Below are 18,735 nucleotides of genomic sequence, written 5' to 3' on the forward strand. Positions count from 1 at the left end.
TTATCCAAGTGCCTACTTTCACTCTTAATCCATGACCTAGAATTTTGCTGTTTTATGGCACTATATCAAATGCCTTTTGAAAATCCATGTACGCCACATCAACAGCGTTGGCCTTATCAACCTTCTCTGTTACCTCCTCAAAAAACTCCTAGTTAGTTAGCCATCATTTTCCCTTAACGAATTGATGCTGGCTTTCCTTAATATCCTGCACTTGTCTAAGTGACTATTGATTTTGTCCCAATCTATAGTTTCCAGAAGTTTCCCTACTGCTGACGTCAAAGTGACTGGTCTGTATTTGTCGCCTTTATCCTTGCACCCCTTTTTGAGCAAGGGTGTAACATTCACAATTCTCTAGTCCGCTGGCACCACCCGTGTCTAAGGAAGACTGGAAGATTATCACTGATGCCTCTGCAATTTCCACTCTCACTTTCACCCTTGGATGCATCTCATCCAGTCCTGGTGCCTTATTTATTTTCAGTAAAGATAGCCTTTCCAACACCACCACCTTCTCAATGGTAAGTTCTTCTAGTGTACTAGTTATCTCACCTCAGCCTGGGTAGCATCATCTCCCTTTATGAAGACAGATGCAAAGTACTTGTTTAATACCTCCACTATTTCTCCTGTCTCCACGTGCAAGTCCCCTTTTTTAATCCCTAATCTGCCCTACTCTTCCTTTTACCACCCTTTTATTATTTATATACTTATAGAAGACCTTGGGATTCCCTTTTATGTTAGCTGCCAGCCTCTTTTCATGCCCTTTCCTTGTTTTTCTTCTTCGCTTTTTCATTTTCTTCTATATTCAGCCTGATTCTCCATTGTATTATCTACCTGACATCTGTCGTACGCACACTTCCTTTTCATCGTCACCTCTATCTCTCTCATCACCCAGAGTGCTCTGGATTTATTGGTCCTACCTTTCCCCATCAAAGGAATATACCTTGACATTGCCTGCAATACTTTTCTTTGAAGGTGGCTTTTTGTTCAGCCACCGTCTTTTCTGCCAATATTTGATTCCAACTCACTCGACTCAGATGTTCTCATCCCATTAAAGTTGGCTTCCCCCAATTAATTATCCCTGCTTTGGATTGTTCCTTGTCCTTTACCATGGCCAACCTTAACTTTATGATACAATAGCCTCTGTCCCCTAAATACTTTCCCAATGGTCTACAATCCACTTGGGCCAGTTCATTCCCCAGAACCAGCTCCAACAGTGCCTGACGTCTCGTTGAACTGGAAAACCTACTGCTGCAGAAAATTATCTTGAACAAATTCCCGGAACTCTCGCCCCTCTTGTCCCTTTGCACTATTCCTATCCCAGTCTATATTTGGACAATTGAAGTCTCCCATTATAATTATTCTATCATTCTTGCACCTCTCTGTAATTTCTTTGCAAATTTGTTTCTCTACATCCTTTCCACTGGTTGGTAGTCTATAATACACCGAGCAACGTTATTGCACCTTTTTCATTCCTTACCTCTAGCCAGAGAGATTCCGTCCTTGACCGTCTGGAACATCCTCTCTCTCCAGTACTGTAATGCCATCTTTAATCAACCTTGCCATTCCCCACCCTCCCCCTTCAACCCCACCCCCCAACCCCCCCCCACTTCCTTTCCTGTCTCTCCTGAACACCTTGTACTCAGGAATATTTAACACCCAGTCCTGCCCTCCTTTGAGCCAGGTTATAGCAATAATATCATAATTCCATTTGTCAACCTATGCCTGTAGTTCATTAATCTTATTAGCCACACTCTCTGCATTCACATGCATGCACATTAACCTGATTTAGGCTTTTTTACTTTCCCCCTTATTCTGACCCCATCTAATGACCTACTATTGCCTAGCTCTATCAAACTCTCCAAGTATTCTACTTACCTTGACACTATTCTCTGACATATCCTCCTTATCAGTTAATACTTCTCTACTTCCAACCACCAGTTTTTCTCCTCTCTACTCTGAATTTCTTCTCAGGTTGCCATCCCCTGCCAATCTAGTTTAAACACTCCCCGACAGCACTAGCAAATCTCCCTGTGAGGACATTAGTCTCAGTCCTGTTAAAGTGTAACCTGTTCTCCTTGTACAAGTCTCACCTGTCCCAGAACCGGTTCCAATTCCTCAGAAATCTAAAGCCCTCCCTCCTACTCCATTTCTCCAGCCATGTATTTTGAACTACTCAATCTTCCTATTCTTATGCTCACTAGCAAATGGCATTCGGAGTAATTCTGAGATTACTGCTCTTTGAGGTCCTGCTTTTTAATTCCCTTCCTAACTCCCTAAAATTTGCTTTTGGCACCTCATCCATTTTCCTGCTTATGTCATTGGTCACAATGTGGACCATGACCTCTGGCTGTTCACCCTTCCCACAAAAAAATGTCCAGCAGCTTCTCTGTGATATCCATGACCCTGGATTCAGGGAGGCAACATACCATCCAAGAGTCACATCTACGGCCACAGAAACACCTGTCTGCTTCTCTAACTATGGAATCCCCTACCACTACACTCTCCTCCTCCCCTCCTGTGCAGCTGAGCCATCCGTGGTGCCATGAACTTGGCTCTTGCTACAGTAGCCTGAGGAACCATCTTGCTCAGCAGAATCTGAAATGGAAAAACAGATAAGAGAGCAAGATAGTCCCAGGGGATTCCTGCACTACCTGCCTGTTTCTCTTAAATACTCTGGTCACCCATAGCCACAGATGAGCTTCTAGACTAGCCCAAATGTGAAAACCCAGAGAGCAAACCCTCTGCAGTGGAGGTTGACACAACTATCAAATCCCTACCATCAAGGAAAGCTCTAGGCTCAGACAGGATCCCAGGAGAAATTTGCAGATCTGGGGGACCCCAGCTAGCCATCAAACTCATCCAATTATATTACAAAATGTGGCATCAGCAAACTATTCCTCAGGACTTCAAGGATGCCTCAATTGTCCACTTGTACAAAAGGAAAGGATTAAAATCTCTGTGTGACAACCACAGAGGAATCTCACTGCATGTGATAACTGGTAAGATTCTAGCAACAGTTCTACTCAACAGACTGTTAAGCCACACAGAGAATGTGTACTGTCAGAAAGTCAAAACAGGTTTAGGAAAGGCAGAGGCACTTACAACATAATCTTCAACCTTCGGCAAATACAGAAGAAAAGCTACAAATGACAGATGGGACTTTACTATGTCTTTGTTGACCTGACAAAGGCCTTTAACACAGTAAATAGAGAGGCCTTGTGGAAACTCTTAGCCAAACTTGGATGTCCTGATAGAGCTGTAAATCTGATACAACAGTTTCACAATGAAATGATGGCCAGAGTCACTGACTTTGGTGAATACACTGACCCCTTTCACGTAACAAGTGATGTGAAGCAGGGTTATGTTGTGGCCTCTGTACTCTTCAGTATATTCTTTGTTGCCATGCTTTCTGGGGCATTTAACGGAAATGTTGGTGACATATAGATCCAATTCAGAACACATGGCAATCTCTTCATCCTGGGCAACTGAAATCCTCAACTAAGTTATTGGAGATGATGATACAGGAATTGCTGCTTGCCAGTGACTGTGCCTTCGTGTCACACTGTGAGCATGGCCTTCAAAGGATCATGAAGTATTTTTCAAAAGTGGTTGATGACTATGGGCTAACCATCAGCTTAAGAAAGACGGAGATACTCCACCAGTCACCATTAGATTCTGACTATCCCCCATGCTATAACTATCAATGATAAGCCTGAAGGCTGTGGATAACTTCATCTATCTCGGAAGCACAAACTCCAGAAATGTCTGCATTGACAGCGAGGTTCCAAATAGAATTGCCAGAACAAGTTAAGCATTTGCCCATTTATGCCAGAGACTATGGAGGAAGCAAGGTATCAAATTTATAACAAAACTTGGCTATGTTCAAAATCTTTAGCAATATCTACCCTCCTATATAACTTTGAGACATGGAATACCTACTCCAGACATATTAAGCAGTTAGACAGGTTTCACATGAAATGCATTCAGAACATCATGGGGTTCAAATGGGGGGACAACGTGCCCAACACTGAGGTACATCAAAGAGCAGAAATATCTGTAATGAAGCACTCATTATCAGAGTCCAGCTTGGATGGAGTGGGCATTTGGTACAAATGACTGACAGTACAATCCTAAGGCAGTCATGTATTCAGAACTTAAACTTGGACACCGCCTGCGAGGCAGGTTGAAATTAAGGTTCAAGGACTTCTTGAAGGTGAAATGCAAGAAATGTGGCATGTTCAGACTGAGAGAAAAATGCACAAGGAAGAACTACCTGGAGCGCAATCTCATGTAGTGGCATTGTTTCCTTTGAACAGCAAAAAGCAAGCTAGAAAAACCAGGCAGTCCCAACAAAAATAGACAGTTTAGCCTTGCCTGCACTGTGGAAAGATATGCAGGTCAGCAATCAGGCTCCACAGCTATGTTAGAATGCATAACAGATGACCCAATGCATACAAGAAATGACCATCTCCCATAATGCAGAGAAACCACAATGGACAGGCATTACATAACACATTGTCAATGTAGACATCCCATACAATTGGATATAATGCTAAGCATTACCTTGGTTATACTGTGAGAACACGTCAATTTTGATTTTTCTTATTAAAAGTATGCAGAAGAACGCTGAACTTTGCATGATAGTTATGTTTTGAAATGTACCTTCAATTCAAATTAAAGCGGAGAATTCTGGATAGGAACGTATAATTAGCATTCCTCAGAAACACCTCAGTTCGGAGAAATGCCCATGTGATCCAGTTGCCATGGGGGAGTAACACAGAAACCCATCAAAATCAAATGGCAGTTTTTAGCACCAATCACACTATCTCACAACATAGAACAGCTGCAGCTGAGACACAGGCAGAAGCAGAATTGGAACTCTCCCAGAAACAGGTCTTCACTGTTCTGTGAATGAAGGGGAGCAGAAGCAAAATTCTCTATGGGGAAAACAGTTTTATCAGAGCCAACTAAACAGTTAAGTGGGTTGGATACAGGAATCATTGGAATTCTGGATGGTTAAGACTTTTGTGACCTGAGGGAGAGAGGGAGTCGTTGAGGTGTGATAGTTGTATCTAGGAAAACTCGGGTATTGTGGAACAATTGTCAAAGGGTACTGGAAGTTTCAGTGTGGGAGGGAGAAGTGAACTTCTGCTGGAGAGCTGGGAGTGACGTGGGGACTGTTCTTTTAATGCTACATATCTGCCAAAACCATGGTATAAAGTAAAAATGTTTTATAACACGTATTCGGTTAATTGAAAAGTGCCTTCTCTTTAGTTTGATATATGAGTTGCCTGTTTGATCTGTGTTGTTTTTAGTTTGCTTATTACAGTAAAGGTCTCAAAAAGTGAAATTTTGTCCTTTGGTTCTTTCCATTGATGGTTGAGAAATTCATCTCTTTTAAAAAGTTATCAGTCTCTAAGGCAATCATAATTCTAACCTACATACACAACTGTCAATGAAAGCAAATTAATTCAAAGTCATTTGTATAGATTTACCATTAAGCCTGGAGCTCCTATATCATATGTGGCATTAATTATTACAGTAGTTATGCCTTGCCTATATTCCTCGATGTAGTCGACTATGTTTAGGACATGCCTCAATGTAGATGCAAACACAGCAAAAGCTACTAACCACTCAAGCATCAGTGAAATAGAAAACCCAAGAGAGAAAATGAAAGATTTTTTTAATCTGGTAAAAAAACAAGCAATTGAGCTGAAATAAAACATGGTTAACTGGAAATGGACCTTGGGGAAATGAGAACTAAAATAGATCAACAGATAAAAGGCATTTTTTCTTGGTCCCCATGTCCTTTTTTTTCTCACGAAGGTAAATTCTGAGACAACATTCAGACTCTGATAAAACAGTCAGCAGAGATAAATAACGAAACTTGTATTCAAAGACCATTAAACACAGAGGTTAAAAATGTGGCAGTGAGTATATGAATGAAGGAAGAGAAAGTGCTTGTTTCTCTCCCTAAGAAGATTATTGATTAAAAACAGGCATGTGTTTAAAACAAGCTTTACAGGGGATTCAACTAATCCAACCTTTTTTCACTTTTTAATGGAGGAGTGAATGAGTTTTGATAAAATTACAGGAAACAATAAATGTTGCAACAGGGAGAGGAGAAGGTTTGCGATTGGGAAATGAGAACGATCAGAGCAGCATTGCTGAGGATGCATCTGATGATTGGAGAAAACGGACATGTCACTTACTCTTCAATGATTCTCTCCATTGACGAGTGCAAATCTATATCCTGTAATTATTTGCAGTGGACCCTTTGAAATCTTCTTGAGCCTGAGGGGACAACAGGCCCCCAATTGAGAACCCTTGACTTATTCAATCCTATCCTCATGTTGTGCCTTGAGTTGGCTTAAAAGGGAATGTTGACGATTTATATTTTACCTTATTGTATTCAATTTTCAGCCAAGAAGAAGAATGTAAAATGTTTAAGGCTGTGAGCAAGCATTTTTTAGATTATAAGCCTGTGCAGCATTTTAAGAATTGTTATTTTGTTTTCCTTAGATCATCCAGGCCTAATTAATGCAGCACAGATTGATAAATTTCAGGAGAAGGCATATATGGAACTTCAGGATTATGAAGCAAAAGCCTACCCAGATGATTCTTACAGGTATGTTGAAATAAATTTCTGCACTCATTGTAACAACTAGATTTGGACATTCTGTATGACATGGGTATCAAACTCATTTTTTTATAGTGGGCCTAACCTGAAACCCTGGGGCTTGGCATGGACCACATTCAGTAAAGTTATTTGGGGACAGTGGAGTAGAAATTGATATACTTTTGGGTGCGTAAAACTTGTGCAGTCTAAACCAATTTCTGAGCACAAGGCCTTGCACCTAATCTGTGCTGCTATATCGGTTCTCACTGGTTTTAGGTGTCGTTGGCTGTTGCCTGAAATCAGCTTTGGACTGATTTAAATACGCAGACAGGGCCCGTGCCTGTTTCTGCTGGAATGTGTGTGAAAGACTAGGTGGAAAATGCACCCTCGAAGCTCTGACTAATTTTAGACTTCTACAGTGACCTCTAAAGGAATCATGGGAGGTCACTGAAAAAATGGTTGGGCAAGTTTGTATTCCTCCAGCTGCCCTCATGGGTCTATGCTGGGGCCTCATATGTTCACTTTAGTAATTCATGACTTGGATAATGCAATGGACAGCTATATATCCAAGCTTGCCAATGACACAAGGATTGGTAGCATACTAAATAATGTAGATGGGAGCATAAAATTACAGAGTCATTGATGACTTAAGTGAATGAATAAAACTGTGGCAGGTGGATTTCACTGGACCAACATATGATAAATCCAAGTATTTTTGTTTAAATGATGAAAGGCAATGAATGGTGGAGGTCAAAAAAGATGTAGGGGTCTGAGTACACAGGTGACTACAATGTAGTAGTCATGTAAAAAAAAAAATCAAAAAAGCTATTGGGATGTTAGCTTTTATAACTCAAGGGCTAGAATGTAATGGGGAGAAAGTTTTGCTGTAGCTATACGTAACATTGTTAGACAACATCTGGAGTACTATATGTAGATTAGGGCACTGCAAGTTAGGATATATTGACTTTGAAAGAACTACACACATTTACCAGAATTTTGTCAGAGATGTATGGGTTAGATTATGAGGAGGGATTCTATACCCAGGATATAGAAGGTGAAGGGTGATTTTGCATTACTTAAAATTACATAGAATGCAGGGCACAGAAACGGGCCATTCGGCCCAACTGGTCCTTGGCGGTTTTTATGCTGCGCATGAGCCCGCTCCTATCCTTTTCCTTCAGCACAACCTTCTACTCCTTTCTCCTTTATGTGTTTATCTTACCTAGCTTGCCCATAAATTCATCTGTTATTTGCCTCACCTACGCTTTATGGAAGCAAGTTCCACATTCTGACTACTCTCTAACTGAAGAAATTTCTTCTGAAAGGGGAGGCAGTGGCATAGTGGTATTGTCACTGGACTAATGATCGAGAGATCAGGAGTAATGATCTGTGGTCCTGGGTTCAAACCCCTCCACAGCAGATGGTGAAATTTGAATTCAATAAAATATCTAATGATGATCACAAAAGTTTTGTCGATAGTTGTAAAAACCTATCTGGTTCAATAGTGTCCTTAAGGGAAGGAAATCTTCTGTCCTTGCTTGGTCTGGCCAACATGTAACTCCAGACCCACAGCAATGTAGTTGATTCTTAATTGCCCTTTGAAATGGCCTGGCAAGCCACTCAGTTGTATCAAACCATTACAAAGTCAAAAAGGGAGGAAACCATACAGGCCACCCGGCTTCAGCCTAGGTACCGGAAATGACAATGGCAAACTTAACCCTGTCAACCTAACAAAGTCCTCCTCATTAACATCTAGAGCTGTCCAAGCAACAGCCTGACATATTCATGGAATCATACCTTACAGATAATCACCACCAACACCATCCCTGGTGGCAAGGAAACCTCTTGATTGCCATGTACTGCCCTTCCTCAGCTGGTGAATTAGTACTCCTCCATGTAGAACACCACTTGGAAGAAGCACTGAGGGTGGCAAGGGCACGGAATTTACCCTAGGTGGGGTCTACCACCAAGATGGCTTGATAGCACCACTACTTACTGAGCTGGTCATGTCCTAAAGGGACATAGCTGCTAGACTGGGTCTGCTGCAGGTGGTGAGGGAACCAACAAGACAGAAAAACATACTTGACCTCATCCTCATCAATCTGCCTGCTTCACCTGTCCATGACAGTATTAGTAGGAGTGACCACTGCACAGTCCTTGTGGTGACGAAGTCCTGTCTTCACACTGAGGATATCCTACATTATGCTGTGTGGCACTACCACCGTGCTAAATAGGATAGATTTCAAACAGATCTAGCAACTCAAGACTGGGCCACCATGAGACGTTGTGGGCCATAATCTGTAACCTCATGACCTGGCATATCCCCCACTCTACCATTACCACCAAGCCAGGGGATCGACCATGATTCACCGAAGATTGTAGGATGAATGCCTGGAGCACCACCAAGCACACCGGAAAATGAGGTGTCAGCCTGGTGAAGCTACAACACAGGTTTACTTGCGTACCAAACAGCATAAGCAGCAAGCGATTCCACAACCAGTGAATCAGATCTAAGCTCTGCAGCCCTGCCACATCAAATCGTGAATGGTGGTGGACAATTTAACAACTCACTGGAGGAAGCTCCACAAATATCCCCATTCTCAATGATGTACATCAGCCCTGTACATCAGTGCAAAAAATAAGGCTGAAGCATTTGCAACAATTTTCAGCCAGAAGTGCCAAGTGGATGATCCATCTCTGCCTCCTCTGGAGGACCCCAGTATCACAGATGCCAGTCTTCAGCCAATTAGAGTCCCTCCACGTCATATCAAGAAACAGCTGAAAGCACTGGATACAGCAAGGCCTAGGAACCCTGACAATATTCTGGCAATAGAACTGAAGACTTCAGAATTTGTCACAGCCCTAGCTGTTTCAGTACAGCTACAACATGGCATCTACCCGGCAATGTAGAAAATTGCCCAGGTTTGTCCAGGACAAATCTAACCTGGCCAATTACCGGCCCATCAGTCTACTCTCGATCACCAGCGAAGTGATGGAAAGTGTCATCAACAGTGCTATCAAGCAACACTTTCTTACTCCTGAAACTCCCTACCTAACAGCACAGTAAGTGTACCTGCATCACATGGACTGCAGTGGTTCAAGAGACAGCTCACCACCACCTTCTTGAGGGTAATCAGGGATGGGCAATAAACGTTGGCTTAGCCAGCGACACCCATGTCCCATGAGTGAATAAAAAATAAATAAATAACCTCGCTGACACTCAGTTTGGGTTCCGCCAGGGCCATTCCGTTGTGGACTTCATTACAGCCTTGGTTCAAACATGAACAAAAGAGCTGAACTCCCGAGGTGAGGTGAGAATGGCTGCCTTTGACATCAAGGCAGCATTTGACCGAGTGTGGCATCAAGGAGCCCCAGCAATGGAGTCAGTGGGAATCGGGGGGAAACTCTCGCTGGACGGAGTCATATCTAGCATAAAGAAAGATGGTTGTAGTTGTTGGAGGTCATTCATCTCAGTTCCAGGATATCACTGCAGGAGTTCCTCAGGGTAGTGTCATAGGCTCAACCATCTTCAGCTGCTTCATCAATGACCTTCCTTCCATCCTAAGGTCAGAAGTGGGGATGTTCGCTGATGCTTGCACAGTGTTCAGCACCATTCGTGACTCCTCAGATACTGAAGCAGTCCATATCCAAATGCAGCAAGACCTGGACAATATCCAGGCTTAGGCTGACAAGTGGGAAGCAACATTTGTGCCATACAAGTGCCAGGCAATGACCATCTCCAACAAGTGAGAATCTAACCATCGCCTCTTGACATTCAATGGCATTATCATCACTGAATCCCCCACCATCAACATCCTGGAGGTTACCGCTGACCAGAAATTGAACTGGACTAGCCACATAAATACTGTGGCTACAGCTCAGGTTAGAGGCTAGGAATCTGTGGCGCCGAACTCACATTCTGACTCTCCAAAGCCTATCCAGCATCTAGAAGACACAAGCCAGGAGTGTGATGGAATACTCTCCACTTGTCTGGATGAGTGCAGCTCCAACAACACTCGAAAAACTTGACAATATCCAGGGCAAAGCTGTCGGCTTGACTGGCAACCCATCCACAAAAATTCACTCCCTCTACCACTGCGCGTCAGTGGCAGCGGTGTGTAACATCTACAAGATTCACTGCAGGAACTTACCAAAGCCTCCTTAGACAGCACCTCCCAAACCCACGACCACCACCATCTAGAAGGACAGGGGCAGCAGACGCATGGGAACACCAGCACCTGGAAGTTCCCCTCTAAGCCACTCACCATCTTGACATGGAAATATATTGCTGTTTCTTCACTGTCACTGGGTCAAAATCCTGGAACTCCCTCTCTAACAGCACTGTGGATGTACCTACCCCACATGGCTGCAGTGGTTCATGAAGGCAGCTCACCACCGCCTTCTCAAAGGCAATTAGGGATGGGCAATAAATGCTGCCCTAACCAGCGATGCCCACATCCCGTGCATGAATTACAAAAAAAGTCCTTATTAGAGACTAGCTTATATTTGGTTGAAGTTTTTAGAATTTTGAAAGGTATAGGTCAGATAGGATTTTTTTCTGCCAGTCTAGGATAAGAGGACATTATGTTAAAATCTCAGCCAGGCCTTTATGAGAGCAAATAGGAAACATTTTTTTATGCAAAAGGTGATGGAGTGTTCCACTATCTCCCACAAAATGCAATGAATGCTAGCTCAATTAATAATTTTAATATGTGATTGATTTTTGCTAGCCGATGCTACTAAGAAATACGGCAGGTGGAGTTAGGATGCAGATCAGCCATGATCTAATTGAATGGGGTAACAGGCTCAAGGCCTGTATGGCCTGTTCCTGTGCTGGCCTGACCTAAGCAGGTGTGGGGGACTGTCCCAATAACATGAGACCAAAAATGCAATTTTACAGACCAGTCATGATTGTGAGGGGCACTGTCATCTTAAAGGATGACTGAGTCACTACAAGGTAGGTAACTGTACTTCCTGACTTAGTGTCTCAAACAAAGTTAGCAGTTAACTCCAGGAAGTCGAATTGTTTTTGTATGAACATCACAACATTTCAGGATTTTATTTTTTGCCTGTTGCTTTCCCAACTTTCCTCATAAATTGAAATTTGATAAGACCATAAGTTTGTGTCTATTTGTTCAACACAGTGCAATAAAAGCTGTAAGTACATTAAGTCAAACCATTGCTATGGGATGTAATAAGTTGTGACAGAAAATAAAGTACTTACATCAACACAGTTAAATTCTCAAGAAATAACCGATTGGTTAAGGTATGGTATACCAGGATATCATTTCATCTTTCAAATAATATTTGTTATGCTGGTAGTGTTTATTTTTTATTCATTCATGGGATGTGGGCGTTGCTGGCTAGGCCAGCATTTATTGCCCATCCCTAATTACCTTTGAGAAGGCGGTGGTGAGCTGTCGTCTTAAACTGCTGCAGTCCATGTGATGTAGGTACACCCACAGTGCTGTTGGGAAGGGAGTTCCTGGAATTTGGCCCAGGAGCAGTGATATATTTCCAAGTCAGTGGCTTGGAGGGGGACTTCCAGGTGGTAGCTGCCCTTGTCCTTCTAGTTGGTAGTGGTCATAAGTTCGGAAGGTGTTGTTGAAGGAGCCTTAGTGAGTTGTAGTTCCACAACATTGGAAGTCTGGTTCCCTGTGAGTATTTCTATATACTGAGGTCTTTGGAGATGAGAAGAAAACTGACAAAGGCAGGATATACACAGCAGGTCTTTCAACTTTGGAATACACTAAAGCATTCTGAGAAATGCTCTAACCTCAAAATGTTAACCTATTTCTTTTTTTCAGTGCTCAGTGGACTAGTCTGCATTGGTAGTGTTATCTGTTTTATATCTGGTCATAATGGTGGGGCGTGAAGGAACCGAAAATTATCCCAAGGTGCACCCGAGATTGGATAAGATTTGTATTGTGCATGTGTTCTAGCATGAGCTAGAAGATTGTGCTCCAGGACTTAAGCACGTAACCTAGTCTGACATTCCATGCAGTTCTGAGAATGTGCTACGCTGTAAGAGGTGACATCTTTTGCATGAAATGTTATATTTTAAATCAAAGCCATATCTGCCCATTTGGGGGGTGCAAATGATCCCATGACACAATTTGAAGAAGAGCATCAAATCTCCCAGTGACCAATTTTTAACACTCGATCAACACCACTACAGCAGATTATCTAGTCATTTATCTCACTGCTGTTAGTGAGACTTCGAGATGTGCAAATTGACTGCTGTTTGCCTACGTTATAATAGTGACCATGCTTCAAAAAGTCATTGATTTGGGAAATTCTTAGGATATGAACGTTGCTGTATAAATGCCAGCTTCTTGTATCCCAAGCAAAGCCCTTCATAACAAATATTTGCATTTAGAATTAGAATAATAATTGATAGGAAACAGCCCACAGCTGTCCATTTTTTCCCAAAGTGTATAATTCAAAGGCTATCTTGTAGAAGTAGCTGGCATATCTGAGTTGCGTGCAAATACTTTGGAACATGGAAAGTGAAGGTTTCAACTGATGTAATTATAATTTAGTTTCTATCTTTCTGTTTTCAGATTATCAAGGCTTCTTCTTAGATTGCCTGCACTACGACTCATGAGTTCTGCTATCACAGAGGAACTGTTCTTTGCTGGACTAATAGGAAATGTGCAGATTGACAGTATAATACCTTACATACTGCGAATGGAAACCGCAGAGTACAACAGTCAGATCACAGGGTCTGCGGTGTGACTTAACATCTATGAACAATCGCAGCAACCTGCTGGAAGCTTCTTCACCTTCACTTCAGCAATGAGAGACAATTGCAGATTGTCCATGTACAAAAAAATCTCGGGGTAGTCTTTATAAAAGAAGAGAACGAGAAAAACAATTCATGGAGAGTAGACTGTGAATATTTTTCATTGATGAATTGTGCTTGATAGCAATTGTAATAAAAAAAAGTGACCATGAATGATCCCTTCCTTTTTTAAAAATTGTTAGTTTCTGCAGTTTGCAGAATGCGTGTACAGCTTGGGTTGAAAAATGCCATGATCATATATTTGTGTTTACCCCAATTTTTTAAAAATAATTTTTATAGGACTGTATTTGACTAAACAGTCATTTGAGAAATATGGGCTTATTTAATGTTTCATTGACATTGATAAAGCACTGACGTTGCATGTCTGAGACTGTTCCTATATATAACATAGCATTTAGATGTGGATTCACACATTTTTTGGGCAAATATTGAACAACTATGTGAATAGCTGACAAATTTGTCTTTATCAAATGACTAATTGTATCTGGTAGCTTAATTTTACTGATGTATCTCGCATTCTGTATTCTTTTTAAGGAATAAGAATATAAGGGAAAGCAGGAGAGATGACAAATTGTATTTTGCAGTACTGCCATGTCAAGCTAATGTTAGATTTTGTTGTCCTGTACATTGTAGAGTTATGTATAAGAGCAAACGCACTGAAGCCCATCTGATCTTCAGTGAACCCACAACCAGTCCGAGCTGGTAAACATCCCAAGGAAACAGTCTCACTTCTTTTGTATTGAAATCACGCGCAGAAGTGCTAATTAGAAGAATATGGATTTGACTCGAGGAATTGGATGCATTTAAAAAGCAGCTGTAAAAAAAACTTACTGTAGCACTTTGATGGCTGTCGAGAAAACAACAATGCAAAGTTTTATTCCCATTATATATCCCAGTTTCTTCCCCCACCCCTAAGCTGTTTGTTTTGCAACCATTTCCCTAATAAAAGTCCACTAAGTGCAGAGTAGAAATCTGTGATATAGCAAGCAATGGACTAAGTCCATAAGAAAAATGGACTTCCCTTCCCCAAAAAAGAATATCAGTGGCAGATACCATAAACCGTAAAATTGAATAAATGTTGCTATTTTCACATTTGCTGGAAAGTTACCTCTAGTGGGTACAAATCCTGGCAATCTTGGGCTGCACACGTTTTCTTTGTGCTAATATTTCCTCAAGTACAGTAACTAATTTCAAATTTATCTTCCAATAAAATCAAAATGGTTGATAGGTGTTTAGTACAGTTACAGGTTTAGCCAGTTTTTAGTGTTGCAGCAATGTTTTCTGCTGCACTACAGTGGAAGCTTTACCTGCATCGAAATGTTTTACGGAATGCCATTCGCAAATACATGTTTTCTGTACGAATTGTGGTTTACAATATTCAACTTTAGAATTTTACAAAATGTCCTGTTAGATACTTGGAACTGAAAGAAATGCTAGTATTGAGGAACAAGAGATATGTGGCATGTTGTTTGTTGGCTTTCCTTCGCTACTGACTTTGGTTACGTTGAAGGGAGCATTTTTCATTTGGCATTCTTAACCTGCTGCAGATTTCCATCAACCAGAATCTGCGTTTTTTTTTGAAGGGGAGGGAAGGGTTCATTTTGGTTTGTGAAACGGGAGGGTGGTGTGGGGGGTGGGTTGGTAATAATTGAAGCCGTATCAAATGAAACTTCTGACTATTGCTAGCTTTCTCACCAGCTTTTGCAGGATAACTTAAGTTGACTATTTTGTATAAAAAAAAAAGAAAATATATAATTTAAAAATCCTTTTTGTGTCTGATTCTTTAAGCCCCCCCTCCCCCACTCTCCCTGTGTAGTACACAATCGGGTCTCTTGCACGTTTCCAAAAGCAATTTTATTCCCTTTCAGGGCATATTCAACAACCACATAAAAGTACATTAGGTCAATGCAATTGCTAGAGTCTATATTAATGAAATGTGTTCCTTCCATAAAAGGTTTGACTAAGCACTTTGGCTGAGGAGACAAACCACTGAAGCGAATGTCATTGATTTTAAATTGCACCGTTTGATTTATCAGTAGCTAATTGATCAGAAAGCTAAACGATTCCATTACTTGAGAAACAGCTAGTAATGCAGGTAACAGGAAGCTTAACACCTAATGATAATTATAGTTGTTGCCATGACAATCATGAATCGTTTTTATATTCCTGTGTTAACGGCCATAAAATTACGTCCTGTTGAAGCTGTGTATAACGTTGTCACTTGTTATATATATATATATATATATATTATACACATTAATTGAGGTGTAGCCTGACCCTCTTGAGGATAGTGTGCTCTCCAGTTTGAAGTGCTTTGTATTCCATATCTGTATGTTATACACTAGTGATAGCTCGATCTTTATACCGTCAGTATCCCCCGCCCCCTCCTCTGACATTTCTCCACCCCCACCTCCCCCCCCCCCCCCAACTGTGCTTTTTGTATAAATGCTCCTGTAAATGTCTTGAAATCAGACTACAAGTGTAAATTCTATTTTGGCTGTATTTTTTTAAACAGATTGTAACTGATTTTATTAGGAAAGGAATCTGTGACGTTTTCTCTGTTTGTATATAGCTACATGTTAGGATGATGGCAATAAGATTCTGAGTATTAAAGCAGCAGCAAAAAATGAGTTGTGTGTACTTGTGAATGATAAAAAAAACACTTAGTAAACTAAAACTGGCATTTCTGTATTTTGTTAGTGACTTTTCTTAAAGTGACCCTATAGCTATTGTACAACGAGCAAAATACTGTGAATAAAAACAAAAAAACTGCGGATGCTGGAAATCCAAAACAAAAACAGAATTACCTGGAAAAACTCAGCAGGTCTGGCAGCATCGGCGGAGAAGAAAAGTGTTGACGTTTCGAGTCCTCATGACCCTTCGACAGAAGTTCTGTCGAAGGGTCATGAGGACTCGAAACGTCAACTCTTTTCTTCTCTGCCGATGCTGCCAAAATACTGTGAATGTTGGAAGCAGGAGTTAAAAACAGAATTCACTGGGAACTGAGCATGTCAGGCAGTGCTTGTGGAGAGAGGAAGAGTGGGTCACTGTTTCCAGTTTATGACCCTTCATTAGGCACAGCAATCTAAAAGAATGTTTTGTCTCCTGGTGCATCTTATGCCATTACTTTTGGTGAAATCAGCTCTCTATTGTATACATACCAATGGATCTCTAAACATCTTGCATTTATCGAATATCTTTAATGTAGTAAAACATCCCAAGCCACATAAAGAGAATTAAGATGGGTTGGGCACAGAGATAAGTTTTAAGGAGCATTTTTGAGGAGAAGCTTAGGGAGGGAATCCCAAAGTTTGCGATGTTGTTCAATGTAAGTCCTGTGTTTCATTACAGTTGCAGTGGCCTGCTGTACAATATAGATTATACTGTATAACTGACGGACCCCCTTTGACATTGTCTGCGGTAAGGTCGGAGTCATACCTAGCACAAAGGAAGGTGGTTGTGGTTGTTGGAGGTCAATCATCTCAGTTCCTCAGGGTAGTGTCCTAGACCCAACCATCTTCAGCTGCTTCATCAATGACCTCCCATCAGAAGGTCAGAAGTGGGGATATTTGCTGATGATTGCACAATGTTCAGCACCATTCGAAACTCTTCAGATACTTAAGGAGTCCATGTCCAAATGCAGCAAGACCTGGACGATATCCAGGATTGGACTGACGAGTGGCAAGTAATATTCTTGCCACACAAGTGCCAGGCAATGACCATCTCCAACAAAAGTGGATCTAACCATCGCCCCATGACATTCAATGGCATTATCATTGCTAAATCCCCCATTATCAACATCCTGGAGGTTACCACTGACCAGAAACTGAACTGGATCAGCCATATAAATACTGTGGCTACAAGAGCAAGTCAGAGGCTAGGAATCCTGTGGTATGTAACTCACCTCGTGACTCTCTAAAGTCTGTTCATCATCTACAAGGCACAAGTCAGAAGTTTGATGAATACTTTCTGTTTGCCTGAATGAGTTCAGCGCCAACAACATTGACCAGAAACACAACTGTACTGTGGCTACAAGAACAGGTCAGAGGCTGGGTATTCTGGTGAGTAACTCACCTGACTTCCTAAAGCATTCTCACATAAAGTTTGATGAAATGCTCTTCCAATTGCCTGGATGAGTGTAGCTGCGACAACATTCAAGAAACAGCACCCAGGACAAAGTAGTCCACTTGATCGGCACCCCATCTGTCACCACTGTAGTTGCAGTGTGTACTATCTAAAGCTGTGCTGCACGACAACTGCAACATCTGGCCGAACCTTCAACAGCGCTCCCAAACTTACTACCTTGACGAACGAGGTGCATGGGAACACCGTGACTGAAAGTTTCCTCCCGAGTTACACAGCATCCTGACTTAGAACTATCACTGCATTGCCAAACTCAGATCTTTCTCCCAAACAGTACTAAGGGAGACAAAAGCAAAATACTGCGGATGCTGGAAATCTGAAACAAAAACAAAAATAGCTGGAAAAACTCAGCAGGTCTGACAGCATCTGTGGAGAGGAACACACATGACGTTTTGAGTCCATATGACTCTTCATCAGAACTAAGGAAATAGAGACATGGAGAACTAAGGGAGACTCTGCTACGCTACATGGACTGCAGAGTCTTGAGAAGGTGGTGGTGAGTCACCTTAAGGGCAACTAGGAACAGCAAGTAATTTATATAGTGTCATCAAAATAAAATGTCCCAAGGTGCTTCACACGGGCATTATAAAAGAAAGGTAGGTTTTTAAAGGCGGAAAGTGAGGTAGAGAGATGGAAAGGTTTAGGGAGGGAATTCCAGGCCTTAAGAGCCCAGCTAGCTGAAGAATCATTACTAACAGTGGAATGATTAAAATTGAAAGTGCTAGATTAGAAGAGTGCAGCATGTGGCGCAGTCAACAAACCACGGGTGGCGCTATCGGGCAGCGATATTAGCTGGCCGCGGATGACGCTATCGTGCGGTGCTGTCAACTGGCCGCAGGTGACGCTGTCGGGCGGCGATTTTAGCTGGCCGTGGATGACGTCGTGCGGTGCTGTCAGCTGGCCTCAGGTGGCGCTGTCGGACAATGCTGTCGTCTGGTCGCGGGTGGTGCTGTCAGCTGACCACGGGAGGCGCTGTCGGGCCGGTGGAGGCCGGTGACAAATGGCGGACATTCTCCCTGTATTCAAACGGGGCTGGACCCAGTTTTGGAGTCATGGTGGGGTTCGTGGTGCCTTCTGGCAGCTCCTGAGGTGAGAACAGAGGAGGGGGAGGGACTGAGCTCGAAGGAGATGAGATTTGATGCTGTATCGGGGCTTAGGGCAACGATGGATA

At 42.0% G+C, this 18,735-nt stretch overlaps 2 protein-coding genes across 17 annotated transcripts in view; both read left to right on the forward strand.

Annotated features, from left to right (window-relative positions):
• The window catches only part of LOC121285735 (nuclear receptor subfamily 2 group C member 1-A-like), a 116,793-nt gene extending 102,305 nt beyond the window's left edge, over window positions 1-14,488 (forward strand). For all 16 annotated transcript variants that reach the window (XM_041202475.1, XM_041202477.1, XM_041202484.1 and 13 more), the window contains 2 exons: window positions 6,520-6,625; window positions 13,180-14,488. In XM_041202475.1, coding sequence (XP_041058409.1) covers window positions 6,520-6,625; window positions 13,180-13,354 — 281 coding nt within the window. In that variant the 3' untranslated portion in view covers window positions 13,355-14,488. The remainder of the gene's footprint in view (window positions 1-6,519; window positions 6,626-13,179) is intronic.
• A 4,008-nt stretch (window positions 14,489-18,496) lies between these two features.
• ndufa12 (NADH:ubiquinone oxidoreductase subunit A12) overlaps window positions 18,497-18,735 on the forward strand; it is a 61,370-nt gene continuing 61,131 nt past the window's right edge. The window contains exon 1 of the mRNA XM_041203171.1: window positions 18,497-18,653. Within this exon, the coding sequence (XP_041059105.1) occupies window positions 18,565-18,653 (89 nt within the window). The 5' untranslated portion in view covers window positions 18,497-18,564. The remainder of the gene's footprint in view (window positions 18,654-18,735) is intronic.

The sequence above is a fragment of the Carcharodon carcharias genome, chromosome 13 (assembly GCF_017639515.1).
Source record: "Carcharodon carcharias isolate sCarCar2 chromosome 13, sCarCar2.pri, whole genome shotgun sequence".
In the NCBI taxonomy this organism is placed as follows: Eukaryota; Metazoa; Chordata; class Chondrichthyes; order Lamniformes; family Lamnidae; genus Carcharodon; species Carcharodon carcharias.